At 37.2% G+C, this 15,635-nt stretch overlaps 2 protein-coding genes across 2 annotated transcripts; both read right to left on the bottom strand.

Annotated features, from left to right (window-relative positions):
• Positions 1-481: 481 nt before the first annotated feature.
• LOC110777210 (amino acid transporter AVT1I-like) lies at positions 482-7,044 on the bottom strand. The gene is made up of 2 exons (XM_021981817.2): positions 6,475-7,044; positions 482-1,697 (listed from the first exon to the last, which is right to left on the bottom strand). Exons 1-2 carry the CDS (start codon positions 6,629-6,631, stop codon positions 553-555), a joined length of 1,302 nt encoding a protein of 433 aa, XP_021837509.1. The 5' UTR covers positions 6,632-7,044; the 3' UTR covers positions 482-552.
• Positions 7,045-7,888: 844 nt separating this feature from the next.
• LOC130462524 (uncharacterized) lies at positions 7,889-8,302 on the bottom strand. Its single transcript, XM_056830931.1, has one exon. The coding sequence runs from the start codon at positions 8,300-8,302 to the stop codon at positions 7,889-7,891; it is 414 nt and encodes a 137-aa protein (XP_056686909.1).
• Positions 8,303-15,635: the final 7,333 nt, after the last annotated feature.

The following is a 15,635-nucleotide window of genomic DNA, read 5'->3' as shown; positions in this document are numbered from 1 at the left end:
TATTTATACTTTTAATCATACTATTAATTATATGAATAGTAAACATGAGGAACATTATGGAACGGAGGGAGTATTTACTATTTACTATTTACTATTTACTATTTATTATTTATTATTTATTATTTATTATTTATTATTTATTATTTATTATTTATTACTTATTATTTATTATTTATTATTTATTATTTATTATTTATTATTTATTATTTATTATTTATTATTTATTATTTATTATTTATTATTTATTATTTTCTTCGATAATATATTCTGTTAAGTTAAGTTCAGTTCATTTCAGTTCAGGATTATTCAGTTTAGTTCAGTTCAGTTCAGGATTATTCAGTTTAGTTCAGTTTAGTTCAGTTCAACTCTAAAAAAACAGGGCCTAATGCTTCTATTAATAAACAGAGGGAGTAGAAAATAAGTAAATACTCCATAACTAACAATCTATTTTAAACAGAAGCCTATGCAAACATTGCATTCATAGTACTTAAAAATTCATTTCAAAACACAACCACAAAATTTATAAAAAGCACAAAAAATCAGAGTAATGAATCAAGGTGTGACTTTTGCCACTATATCAACAATTGAGGTGTATGTACCGGACATGAGTATCATAATACTTAAACATACAATGCCCCAAATGAAGAACCATTCAACGAATCCCCGACTAGACTTACCATTAGTACTTGAAATCTTCAAATAACACAAACATGGCATTGCAAACGACGCCGTAGCACATAACAACGCTCCAGTCAACGACATGAGATATCCGAAAAACGGAAGAGTCAACGCTACAACAACTTGTGAAACGAGCAATGCTACTCTAATTGTAACCTTAAACCACTTTCTCTTTTGGTATTCAATCGAAAACCAACATTCCGTCGAAATAACAATAGGCTTAAATATCAATGCATATTTTGCAATAGGACTGATCAATGTGGTGTAGATTGCTATTTGCGAGCTTACTTTGTCTGTTGGAAGGTTTAAAGTTATCTGTGATTCGGCACTTGAGCCGAACATCAAGTACCCGAAAACTGCCATCGAAACGTAAATGAAGGTGGAGAGTGTGAAGCACAGGAGTAAAACCTTGGAGAAATCTTGTTTTTTCTGCATCGAAGTGTACAAGGCAGGAAAAACAGGATGCGAACTAAAACATAACATGTATAAGCTGATAGCAGTTGGGATTCCTTTCCATTCGAAAGCCGAATCTTCTACGTGATGGAATCCAATACCATCAAATACTCCAACCCATACTACGGCTACAAGAATCAAAACAGAAGCGAAGACGCCGGTAGCAGAGATGTAGGCCAAAATGCTTATATTATCCAACAAAATTATAGGGAGAAGAACTAGAGCGACGATAATGATCAAGGTTGATTTTCCGTCAATTGAGAATCCGAATGCTTCAAGTGATAAGTTTGGGAATAAGTTGTGTAGATTATCACCTTCTATGATCAAGAACCCTGTAGTGACCATATAAAGGTCTGCGTATAAAATGATGGTTACGATTACTTTGCCGATTTCTCCAAAAGCATATTCTCCTATGTGTGTGTAAGTTTTGATCCTTGGATCCGCCTCCATGCATCGCTTTATTAGTAAGCCTGTGTAGGTAGCTGCCGCAGATATAATGAAAAGCAATGCTAAGCTCCACCAACCTCCAGCAGCTAATGCATAGGGGACTATCAGAACTCCATTTCCTGAAATCGAGCACAAAATAAAATAAAAAAAGTTGTCACATTTCATAGGGGACTAGTTATGTGGTTTATGATTACATTAATGCCCAAAAAAAAGTTAAAGTGATTAGGAAATGACTTTAAATGATTAAAATGATCTATTTCTGACCTTTTTACGATAACTTATAAATTTTAATTCCGCTTTTCTCTTTTTGTAAGTTGTAACACTCTTGTGTACATATCATGTGAAGTAAGGATTCGCGTGACAATGGTGAAAAGCAAAATCCAGATTAAAAGATCAAGGAAGGGTAGGAATAGTTAATTTGTAGGGAAATGATATTTGGGTGATGATAAAGGTCGCAACTTGCGATAAGTTTTAATTGTCGCAATCCTACGTGTCGTATTCTTAGTGGTGCCACATGGGAGCCACATAGGTCATGAGTCAGCAAAATATTTTTACTATCAATGCTAAATTTTTACTATGAAAATATGTAATTAAGGTAGTCGATACAAAGAAGGAAATAAATATTTAATATATGTATAGTAAATATATATTTCCAATTTTTTTGTAAATTTAAATTAAAACACAAAATTATAATCTTATTATATATTTTGCGTAATTAAAAACATACACAATTTATTATCTAATAATATAATTTAATTTAAGAAATTAGTAATATCAAATAATCGATTACTGTAAAATCAAGAAAACAAAAACTAAATCAGTATACCTCAAAAAAAAAAAAAACTAAATCAGTACGGAGTCCTCTGTTTCACTCTCATATGATGTCTTTCATTGTGGCCAAAGAAATTGATTTTTTTTTTTTTAAATAACTTCTTTTCGTTTCCTCCTCTCAAACAGATTATCATTTATCTAGTTTTCCCTCATACAATGAATAGAAGAAGACATTGGGGTTCCGTTAAAAATAAATAAAAAGATCAAAGAGAGAACATCATGGGATCGAAAATAATAAAAACAGTAAATTCAATGGAATGATATATTTCAACAATTAGTTAGACAAAGTGATTTTCTAAACAGTACCAAGTATTTTTTAATCATAAAACTACTGATTGTTGGGTGGATGATAGATTATACTGATGGAATTTTAATTACTGTAGTGGGTTTGGACGGACAAAGAAGCATATAATAATTTATTTGTTTTGAGAAAATAATGTTAACGGATTTTATGAAGCAGCTTTTTCTTGTTGCAAAACTGTTTTATGGTAAATTACCTTATTCAATTTGTAAATTAGGATATTGAAATTTTCTTCCTTTTTTTCTAACAGGTAAAATATGGTATATAAGTTAAATATCTTGTTTTCCATTTTAAAATATGACAGGTAAGCGTGACATGTCATCATTGTGACAAGTCTTAAAGGTCGCATGTTGCGACTAGACTTGGCAAAATTGACCCGATCCGAATGATCCGATCCGAATGACCCGATCCATTACCCGATTTTGACCCGAAATGACGACCCAAAATCAACCCGAAACCCAAATTTATCCGAACCGAAACTGAAACCGATCCGAAATTGATTTTAACCCGATATGATCTGATAACTGAATCGGCCCGAACCGAATTAACCCGACCGAGTTTCATCCGAAACCGAAGTAACCCGAACCGAAAATAACTGGAAATTTTGAATCAAACCGAAACCGATCCGACCCGAAGATCCGAAACCGATCCGAACCGAAGAAAAACTCAAATTTATCAATAGTTCAAACTAAATAACACAAGTTTTCTAACTTTTATTATTATTATTATTATTATTATTATTATTAGTATTATTATTGTTATTATTATTTTTATTGTTATTGTTGTTATTATTATTATTATTATTATTATTATTATTATTATTATTAACCACATATTATCTATGAAATAATTCGAGAGTTTGGTCTCAAATACTAGTTACTTTACTAAATCATGATAATGTTTTTTTAATTACCAATATATATTGTTATATTCGTCAATATTTCATGTTTCGTCGTCTAGACCATACATTAGTAGAAGTAAGACTAGAGTCGCCTAAATTATCACTTGTAACAATGTGAAAAGGTAAATGTAACCCTTATTGTTTACTAAAATTCCCATACAGTAAACCAGTAATCTCGAACTGTATACGCTTATCCCTTAATTACTTCGTAAGAGATATTGTTATAAATAATATTAAAAATAATTGAATATTTATGAATAATGACCAAATCTAAAGCGAAATTGCCAAACTTGAAATTAAACAAGAAAAGTCCGATCTAACCCGAAAATATCCGAACTAAACCGGAAAAAACCGATCTGATATGATCCGATTTGAAATGAACCGAACCGATAATGACCCGATCCGATATTGACCCGAAATTTTGACCCAAATCCGAACCGATCCGACCATTAAAAAACCGAATTAAACCCGAAACCCGAATGGACCCGAACCATACCCGAACCCGATACGAAGTCAAAGTGACCCAAAATTACCCGATCCGAACAAACCCGATCCGAACCTGATCCAGACGACCCATTTGCCAGGTCTAGTTGCGACCTTTATCATTTTGCATGATATTTATTGTTTCGTTACAATGGCCTACAAGGTATATATAGGAGTAGTAGGCAAGTGACTTATACTTTATAACATGCATACTCTAGAATCTAGATTTTTTTACTCCGCTTATACTTCCTCCGTCTTTTAATACTCGCAACGTTTGAACTTTTGCTTTATATAAGATAAAGCATATTCATGTGGGATCTTGTTAGATTCGTCTCAATGTGTATTAGATATAAATGATCAAAGTTGTGCATTGGCATGCGTGAAACTAAGAAACGTTGCGAGTATTAAAAGCAGGGCCGGCCCTGGGGCAGGGCATAAGGGGCTGCCGCCCTGGGCCCCAGGGAAAAAGCCCAACATTTATTAAGCCAGTTAATGCAAAAATATGTAATATTCAATGAAAAACTTATAGTCAAGTATGCACTGCAGATCAGTGGTTTGATTGCCTGATATATCAGGGCGTCCACCAAGGTTCGACAACTAGAGGTGGTAGTTTGTTTTTATTTTTTTTGTTATTTCTCATTTGCTAACTATGCAATTATAATCTATTACCCAATTAGAATCCAAATAAACACCAAAAGTAGAGCCGTGTACTATCCTTAGAATCATATATTTTCTTCTTCTTTTGTTAATATAATCACACTCCTTGTTTTAATTTAGAGTTTAGCAAAAATAATTGGATTATAGTTTATTGTACTTCAAAAATTATTACTGACTTGCTAAAATTTCAAGTTTCATTTCCCTTCAGTAATTCATCGTTGTCTTATGCTTGATGATTAATATTTAAAATAGTAGAATATAATTCATGTTTAATGGCACAAGGTTGAAATTATTCAAGCCTTCATATTTTGTAATAGAGTTAATTTCTCATGGCTAATTTAATTAGATATAGAGTAGTATTGAGTCTTAAGAAGTGAAACGCCAATTATTTACATAATTTTTCAATAATAAAAGTACATTACATCGATTCACAATTTTTTTTTCTAGCCCTTTTAAAAGTAAGGGCCTCGATTTTTTGTTTCGCCCATAGGCCACCAAAAAGTCAGAACCGACCCTGATTAAAAGACGGAGGAAGTATATCTTTATTAATTTATGAGGATAATACAAGACATTTTAGTTACTGGAATTTTCCAGGCTAGCTTCAATATATTTCCTAAGGTTATTCTGAATTATAATTTACCATCATATATTTCTAGATTAATATTTTAACACTCCTCTCTAAGTCAACCGAATACCTTCTTATTCTTGATAATGGTACGTTCATCCTATAGACAAACAATACATTTGTCTCTATAATATGCTTGATGAAGTTACATTCGATCATAGCTAATCGTTTCATTTCAGATCAAATAATTAAAAATCAAGTAAATAGAACACATCTAATTGACCTAAGTTAAGTTAAGTTAAGTTATAGAGCTAATCTATGTCCGGCCACGTAACTCAAACTAAATACGTTTGAACTGTTTTTGCTTAATATGTCGACTTGAACGGCTGGACCAAGAATAAGAGTTGTAACAAACAATTATTCTAACCACGTCGTATGCCACACCTCTAAGGCTATAGAGTTTGATAGAATGTGATACTCCATTCATACTATCATTCTATGAACGTATTTACGGTGATTAAAAAGTCACTTTACGTATAAGTGTAGCTGTAATGTAGGAGAAAATAAGACTCTCTTTTGTTTGACTTATTTTGACTTATTTCAGACAAAATACTCAGTTACATTCAGATAAGTTCAGATAATATAACTTCGGCAAAAATAAATTTTTTCACACAATTTCACACACAAATAAGTTTATTTCAGACAAATAAGTTCAGTTAAGTTAAGATATACAAATAATATAAGTTCAGTCAAAATAAGTCTAATAGAACGGAACCTAATAACTAATTAGCTACGCCTTAGGAGAGAATAAATCATAGATAATCTTCACAATATTTACAGCTATTAACAACATTAAGCATTGAATAGACCACATAGGTCCGTTTGATTAGACTTAAAACGTTTTTAGTCAAATTTAATGGAAAACTTATATTTTACAAGAAAAACACAATTTCAAACTAGTCGATTTAAAACAAATAATTGGGTTTCCAAACTTTGCTCAAACGCCAAGCGTAGCTCATGATTCCCCTACTTTAATATAAAATATGCTAAACATACTCCTAGCTAATTATTCATTTATTATTTCATTTTACATTCAAGTAATTTACATACAAATACGAGGAGAGAAAAAGAGAAAGGTAGAGAAGTATACATGCGTACCTAAGATAGTGTTGGCACAATTGAATAGACTTTTGGAGAAAGAGGTGTTGGATTCTTCAACGGACACCTTATATTTATCATCGGTTGTCGTCGCCGCCTCTAATTCCTCCACGAGTGGTTGCGCAAGGGATGATACGCCGCCGTATTCACCGTCCATCTTACCGAGAATTGAAAAGAAGAAAAACAAACGGCAACCCTATTTCCCTCTTGCCAAATGGCACTTCCTATCAACGTCACAAATGATCTCAACAACTTGGAAAAAATATCGTTGTACAAAAAAAAAAAAAAAAAAGAAAAAAAAAAAACTTTGGAAAAGATATACAATGAGGAGATCGAGTAATGCTAGGATCGTGTAGAGTATACTATTAAAGAGAATATCAAGATTGATTTAGGAAGATATTTATCCAATTAAGGGTGTAACTAAGGATTTTGGTCAATCTTAGCTTATCACATCCTCTCCTTAATTATTGTTATATAAATTAATTAAGGATCATTTGTGGATTAAAAACAATATGTGTGACGAGAGTAAAGACTATTTATATTTTATATGGAGTACTCCGCAGTAAACCATGGATTTTGCGTTGAATTATAAAAAAGATTTCCGACCAACTAGTCTTTATCTCTTCACCTAATTAAATAAGTAGGTAGGAATGTACGAACATGGCCACACTATTCACATATTCACATTAATCACATATTCACAAACACAATCAATTACCAGTTGAGGTTGACATGACATGAGGTCATGAGTGGTTAAGGGCATCTTACTCCTTAACCAAGATCTCGGGTTCGAGCCTTGGGAACGGAAAAAACCTCAACTGGGAGGGATGCTGCCCATCGAGGTACCCATGCAAACTCCCGCGGGAGATTAGTCCACTTGCCGAAGGTGGTGGGAACTCCTCGTAGTAGAATAAAAACAAACACAATCAATTGCATGTTGGTTCAGTGGTGATGAAGACTGAACTTGGTAGGGAGGATCGCAGGAGAAGACTGAAACCTATCCACCCAAAACTCGCACCGAATCCGGATTAGCCTTAAGGATGAACCTATAATTTCATTTTTGAATAAGCTTAGATCTTCAATTAATATGCGAAAACCTAACCGCAAATTAAGTATCATGTCAACATCATTAATTCAATCACAAAATATGAATAGAAATTCAATCTTAATATAAAATTTGAATCACAAAACTCGAAACGCAACAAACAAGAAGAAAAAGAAGAAGAAGTTAACTTGGCCGGAGCGCCGGAGATGAGCGGTGCGCAAGAGACAAAGAGGTGTGTGGGAGCATCTCCAATGGTTGTAGCTTGGGACTAACTTGCAATTTTTAGGAATTCCAAGTTACTAGCTTGACCAGTGGAGTTCAAATGATAAATTAGCTTTTTTTTTTGACGGGAAAATTTAGAGATTTTCATTAACTGAGGCCTTTGTCTGTTTGGACAAGGTGAGAAACAAAATCAGGGCATTCTTCCAGCCATACCACAACATCCTCAAAGGTAAGCGAAGTTGCGGCTATGGTGTGAGCCACATTATTACATGATCGACTAGCAAAATTAAACACACAATAATCAAATATTTTGGCGAGTTCCCGCATATCATTTACCACCATTTGAGCACTCAAGTTCTCCTTCTTAGCCTGGGTGACCAACTCAATCAGATGTAAGCAGTCTGACTCAAACTCCACATTTCTATATCCCGCATCATACGCGTATTTCAGCCCAAAGAAGGTTGCCCTTGCCTCTGCTTGGAGAGCTGTCATGCCTTCTTCAATCCTTTGTCCTGCTATCATCAGAACATCCCCTGCACCATCTCTTACTACCATCCCCATCCCCACCATGCCCTCTCTTACCACAGCATCTACATTGACCTTGTTGCGCCCTTGTGTAGGTGCACACAACTTTGGTTTTCAGTATGTTGTGGCGGGGTAGCATTCGTCTCTCTTACCATTGCTGCCTCATACTCCCCCAGGTAGCTAAGAGTACGAGCACAACCCAGTCTTGGGTCGAGTTTCTTGTGCTCAAACACCCATGCGTTCCGTGTGTTCCATACTTGCCATATAAAGGTCATCACAATCTCCCATGCTCCATCAATATTGCAGTTTGCCTTGAAACCCATGCACCACTCCTTGAAGCTTCGGTCCCATGTCCCCACTTCTAGGCGGGCTGGAGAGAGACGCCGGGGTAATTAAGCTTCCTTGCATAAGAGTAGCATATGGGTCGTAGTCTCGGGCACATCTCCACATCTTGGACAAATGATGTCCACCTTCATTCCTCACCGTATGAGGTTGGTCCTTGTGGGCAGCCCTTCCTTCATCGCACGCCACACAAGATTCTTCACTTTCTCCGGCAGCCGCGCACTCCACACCTTCTTCCACAGTTCCTTATAGGTGTTTGGACTTGAGGAGCTTTCCCCACCACACTTGCGTTGCCATTCCGCATGATATGCACTTCTTACCGTGTAATCCCCGCTCTTCGTGTGCTTCCAAGCAAGAATATCATCCTGGTCACTCACGGCGATGTAGGTACTCTTTATTGTATTCACTTCTTCCCGTGACAAGTGTTTCTCTAGTGCAACAACATTCCATTGCTCATTGTCTTCTGTTCGCCAGTCATGCACACTACTTTGTGCGCTATCCACTGTAGGTGGACTTGTGGTAAGTCGTCCCCCTGGCAGCCCTGCTACCCAGGCATCCTTCCAGAACTTCACACCTCTTCCCCCGCCCACAATCCATCTCGTACCTTGCTGCACAATCTCTCGGGCTGCCATGATTGATCGCAAGGTGTAGCTAGCTGTGGGTGGCACCTTTGCTTCCCATACCGTAGTAAGGGGATAATATTTTCCTTTCAGAACCGTAGCCGCAAATGATTGGGGGTTCGTAGCTAGTCTCCACATTTGTTTCTCTGGTAGTGCCATATTAAAGGTGCTAAGGTCACGCAACCCAACTCCTCCTTCCTCTTTCGAATGACACATCTTTTCCCAACTCACCATTGCAAGTTTTCTCTCCTCCCCTTTCTGGCCCCACCTAAATGTAGGGGAATACAGTTAAACATACATAACATGTGCGGAACATCCCCAAAGCCAGGAAACATGTATAAAGCACAGATTAAGCATACTTACATTTGAAGCGTGTTTTCCCGAGTATAGTATCAACGAACACGAACAAAGAACTCCAATTGTCGTTCCTCTATTTGGTTCACCAACACATTCAGGTCCGTCTTGATTATTATAGGTTAGATAACGTACAAGAGAGTTTGCTTTTCGGGATGAACAGTTTTGAGTAGAGAGCAAAACTGAACTACGTAATTTAGAATTAGGTTTAGGTTACTGGAAAAACTGATTGTATGTGGAAAAATATAACCTAATGTTATATTAAGTGTAACCGGCCAAGACCAAAGGCCTTGACCGGCCACACACCACACACGCACGCACAACCCATGCGCACAGCACACACCGCAGGCCGAAACCCACAGCGCAGCCGAGCAGCATGGGCCGTGGGCCTTTTCTTTGCTCGCTGCTGTGTTGTTGTGCCTTGTGCGCGCTGTCACGGCTACGCGGGCTGGCTTGCTTGCTGCGTCGCGAGCTCGCTAGCTCGTTGGGCCGTGCGCGCATGTGCGCTTTGCTCGACGGGCCGGCAGCTCTGATGCGGCTCGTATTCATGACGAACGCCTTACGGCTATTATTTATCGTATCGTACACGACGAATCACCGTCGTACGATACGATTATTCGTTTCGCCCTGTTAGGTTATGATACATATGACATTACATAGATCATGCGGAAACAACCATTAACCCAGGACAACATATTATTTACACATAATCATATAGCATAATTTAGATGCATACTCTTTGTTGCGTGCCCTCCCTAGCTGCGCCCGAACCGAACAAGAACAAGTCTTTAGGACTCCAAGTGTCGTCCCTCCGTAGATAGTCCACAGCACGTCCGGATCCGCCTTAAGATTGACCAACTAGAATCGCCCTTAAGGTACTAGAAAATTTCGGCACTTTATGAGCAAGATGTGTGTTTTAATTTTCTCTCAAAAACTCACTTTTGAATACTTTGAAACTTGTGTGTAAATAATGACCCCTAGGCCTTTATTTATAGAGTTATGGAAAAGGAATCGCAATCCTAGTAGGATACGAATTAATTGAAATTAGAATCCTACATGAATTCTATTTTAATTAATTTATCTAATTAGGAATTTTAATCGCACACTAACTCTTGCAGTTTTAGGAATCACGCATGAGCACAAACTCACACACACACACGGCAGCCACAAGGGCTGCCCATGCGCATGCGAGCAGCAGCCCATGCAGCGCGGCCCACGCATCCGTGGCCTTGGTGCGCGCTGGGCTTGTGGCGTGCGTGCTTGCTGGGCGATGGCCCGGCTTCGTGCTGGGCCTTCGTCCGGCAGGCCTCGTCCGATGCTAATTCGTACGATACGCTTCCGATTAAATTTCCATTTCCGGAATCTATTTCCGATTACGAACAATATTTAATATTTCCGATTCCGGAATTAATTTCCGTTTCGAACAAATATTTAATATTTCCGTTTCCGGAATTATTTTCCGATTCCGGTAATATTTCCGATTCCGACAATATTTCCGTTTCCGGCAATATTTCCGATTCTGGTAATATTTCCATTTCCAATAATATTTTCCGATACGTACCATGTTTCCGTTTCCGGCAACATCTACGATTTGGATAATATTCATATTTCCGATACGATCCATATTTCCGTTTCCGGCAATATCATCGTTTCCGGAGTATTCATTTCTTGCCTGTGACGATCTTAGCTCCCACTGAAACCAAGATCCGTCGGTTCCGAATATTCATAGATGGAGTATTTAATGCCATTAAATACTTGATCCGTTTACGTACTATTTGTGTGACCCTACGGGTTCAGTCAAGAGTAAGCTGTGGATTAATATCATTAATTCCACTTGAACTGAAGCGGCCTCTAGCTAGGCATTCAGCTCACTTGATCTCACTGAATTATTAACTTGTTAATTAATACTGAACCGCATTTATTAGACTTAACATAGAATGCATACTTGGACCAAGGGCATTATTTCCTTCACGCCCAGCTTACGAATATTCGCGATACGATATACGATTCCGGTGCAAGGTCGTATCGTATAATACGTTTTTCCAAACTAATTTTCCGATTCATTTAATCCGGTGATCTGTTACATGTCATTGGTGTGACCTTATAGGTTCAGTCAAGAGTAAGTTGTGAGCCTAATATAGATTAGAACTCACTGATCGGAAGCATTTCTCCGGCTAGCTGTTCCGATCACTTAATCTTACTGAATAATTGTTCGCAATTATTCTGAACCTTGGTATTAGGCAAGAAATGAATACTCCGGAAACGATGATATTGCCGGAAACGGAAATATGGATCGTATCGGAAATACAAATATTATCCAAGTCGTAGATGTTGCCGGAAACGGAAACATGGTACGTATCGGAAAATATTATCGGAAATGGAAATATTGCCGGAATCGGAAATATTGCCGGAAACGGAAATATTGTCAGAAACGGAAATATTATCGGAATCGGGAAATAATTCCGGAAACGGAAATATTAAATATTTGTTCGAAACGGAAATTAATTCCGGAATCGGGAATATTAAATGTTGTTCGTATCGGAAATGAATTCCGGAATCGGGAATTTAATCGGAAGCGTATCGTACGAATTAGCATCGGACGAGGCCCGCTAGACGAAGGCCCAGCACGAAGCCAGGCCATCGCCCAGCGAGCCACACGCAACGCACGCCTCGACCAGGCCCAGCGCAAGGCCAGGCCCAGCCAAGGGCGCGCGCGCGCACGCAGCACCGCACATGGGTTGTGCGCTTGTCGTGGGCCGCAAGGCCTGCGCGGGTGCACGGCTTGTGCGATGCGTATGCCGGAAATCCTAATTCTATTGGGATTCGTGCGAAGATTAAAATCCTAATCTTATTAGAATTGCTTTGTTATTTAGAGTCCTAATAAAGTTCTAATTAACAAATCCACATCCTAGTAGGATTACAATTCCTTTTCCATACCTCTATAAATAAGGGCCTAGGGGTCATTATTTATATATAAGTTTTCAAGTATTCAAAACTAGGATTTTTAAGCAGAAAAATCAGCCATAACTCTTGCCCATTTAGCCGAAAATAATAGTACCTTAAGGGCGATTCTAGTTGGTCAATCTTAAGGCGGATCCGGACGTGCTGTGGACTATCTACGGAGGGACGACACTTGGAGTCCTAAAGACTTGTTCTTGTTCGGTTCGGGCGCAGCTAGGGAAGGCACGCTACAAAGAGTATGCATCTAAATTATGCTATATGATTATGTGTAAATAATATGTATTCCTGGCTTAATGGTTTTTTCCGCATGATTTATGAATTGTCATATGTATCATAACCTAACAGTGGTATCACGAGCCTCTTATTATTTTCATAATCTAAATTGCATGAACATGGTTAAATATTACAAATTTGCAAGAATTAAAGGGGTGATTAATTTTCGTAATTGTTAATTAATTGCAAATTGCGTTTATTTAATTATACGTACGCAGTTTTTCGGCAGTTTCTTCGTTACTCTTCCAAATCGAGTGATTTTTGTGTCAATTCCGCATGTAAAAGGCATTCTAAAATTTTGACAAAAAACTATTTTTCTGCCGAACCCAGAATTCTCAAATTCGAAGCCTAACTATGACTTTTCGGAGGTTTTAGTTTTTCGAATGCAAAATTTCGTAAATTTAAGATGTTAAATTAAATATTTGCGATTCTTGTTGATAAATCTTGAATTTTTGATTGACCTACTGTATATGTTTAACAAGTTTGAATGCCTAGCCTTGTTAATTATGCAATCTAATTTGTAATTATGATTAATTTGTTGAAAATTAGAATAATTTAGAATTAATTTGATTTTCATAATTAATTATAATTTAATTAGAAACCTATGATTAAAAACCACCATAAAAATTGTAAATTTATGTTAAATTTTAAATTTTTATGACCTAGGCTTGAATCCATGATAATCGGAAATCAATTGAATAATAAATTTTCGATTTTTCGCCCTAAAATTGTGAAATTAATATTAATTTATTAATTTGTCATTAATTTTAAATATAAATTTTAAATTTTTATGCGATTCGTTCATATAACTTGCACGCACAAATCAATGGACGCTTCGTGTTACCCTTAAGGGGTGTTGTATAGTGCGGGCATGCGACGACGAGCAAGGGAGCTCGTCGCCCGTGCGGCACGAATGCAATGAGCAGGGGCATGGTGCACGAGCACAAGGCAGCAGCCCTGCCTTGTGTCGTGGGCCACGAGCTATGGATGAATGGGCATGGGCGAAGGCAAGGCATGGCAGTCGCGTGTGGGCAGCAAGCGAGCTGCGCCACAACGCGCACTGCCTCGCGCAAGCGGGCGCAGCCTCGCGCGCAGCGAGCGCAAGCTCGCGTGCCACGAGCGCTGCGCCCAGCGTTGATCGCGCGCAATTGCTCGCGCACAGCGAGCGATGGCTCGCGTGCATCAAGCGCTGGAGCGCGCGCAGCAAGCGCTGGCGAGCGCGCACAGGGAGCGATGGCTCGCGTGCGTCGAGCGCTGGAGCGCGCGCAGCGAGCACCACTTGTGCGATGGATTGCGATGGGAAGATGCAACAGCTATGCGACGAGCGCATGGGCTGCGCGCACATGGCCAGCGATGGTTGTGTGCGTGTGGCCCATGGGCGTGCGATGCGTAGGGTGTTTGCGTTGCGATTAGATCGTTTTGAATGTTTAATTTGAAATTTTCAGTTTACGTAATTTTAATTAATTTTAAAATTAATAATTTAAATTATTTTCTTGGATTTTAATTTTGAATATTGTAATTATAATAAATTTTATTTATTCTAATTATTTTACTAAAATTAAAATCATGAATTAATTTAAATACGACTGAAATTAAATTAAACTTTTTGGATTCAATTATAAATTTATATGAGCTTTAAATTTTAATTAAATTTGTATGTTTCCGGTTAGACTAGAAATACATTTTTATGTTTAAAATTAGTAAAGCATATGAATTTATTGGTTTAAGTGGGAGCCCTTTTAGTCATAAACTCTTGATTAGGTCTACAAATCCTTAAGGTTAAAACAACTTGATTAGAATTAATAAGGACTGAATAATTGGTAGATTATTGGTGCCCTTGATTAATTGCTGCAAATGTTTACGTGATGCATAATGTGTTTTAACTAACCAGCTATGTGGGCCATTCATGATAATGAATGGGTGAATGGTATATATTATATATGTACTGTTTTGCAGGTTATGAAGTGACTAGTATGGCCCAAATAGGATAGAAAATATGGTCTGCGTACCATTAATTTGAATGTAATTGGTCTAAAGTACCAAAGTTGTTTTTCAAATTCAAATATGGTCTGCGTACCATCAAATAGTTGTAATTAGTTTTAATTATAGCTTATCCTATTTGAAGAAAATGGTGCCTCCCACGGAGATTTTCAAGACGGACTTTGAAGTCAAAGCTTCAAGATGAAGTCGGGCCATACTAGATCACATTTATCTTATGCATGCTTTAAGTTATTTATTGCTTTAAATATGTCTTAATTATGCATAAGATTGTGGCTTGATTATGTTGCATGATTAAGGATTTTAGTTCACTTAAAATCTAACCAACATAGTAAGAGCCTTAAGTTCCAAACTTAAAAATTGAGTTAAAAGGTGCCATGCCAAAATATACACTTGCTTGGATATCCTTTACATCAATCTAGTAATAGTTTTCGCTCAGCGAGGTGTTACTTATTGGTCCTAAAGGGGCAAGGTACACAAATAATTGTGAGTACATGTTAGTTTTGGTGAAACTCAACGATATAAGTAAGGAGTCCTTTTATGTCGGGGCAAAATCGATAGGTTTACCTAATAAGTTCTTAGACGTACCTATCAACCAAGAATAGTTTCTAGACTATTAGCAAAAGGCTTTTGCTTACCTAAGATGTTTTAGGATTAAGTCGACAAACTGTGCTTAGTTCTTCAATGATTTTAGGATCTTGGAATCATTTTATTCACACCTGCTGGAACACATAACTTGAATAAAATGCTTAATAAACATTGAATTATGCATGTATGCTAGAATTTAAGTTTATTAAGAGAAACTGTGAATGGTTTTTTAT

This window comes from Spinacia oleracea, chromosome 6, assembly GCF_020520425.1.
Source record: "Spinacia oleracea cultivar Varoflay chromosome 6, BTI_SOV_V1, whole genome shotgun sequence".
In the NCBI taxonomy this organism is placed as follows: domain Eukaryota; kingdom Viridiplantae; phylum Streptophyta; class Magnoliopsida; order Caryophyllales; family Amaranthaceae; genus Spinacia; species Spinacia oleracea.
The sequence above is the reverse complement of the archived record's forward strand: the minus strand, read 5'-3'. Positions and strand labels throughout refer to the sequence as shown.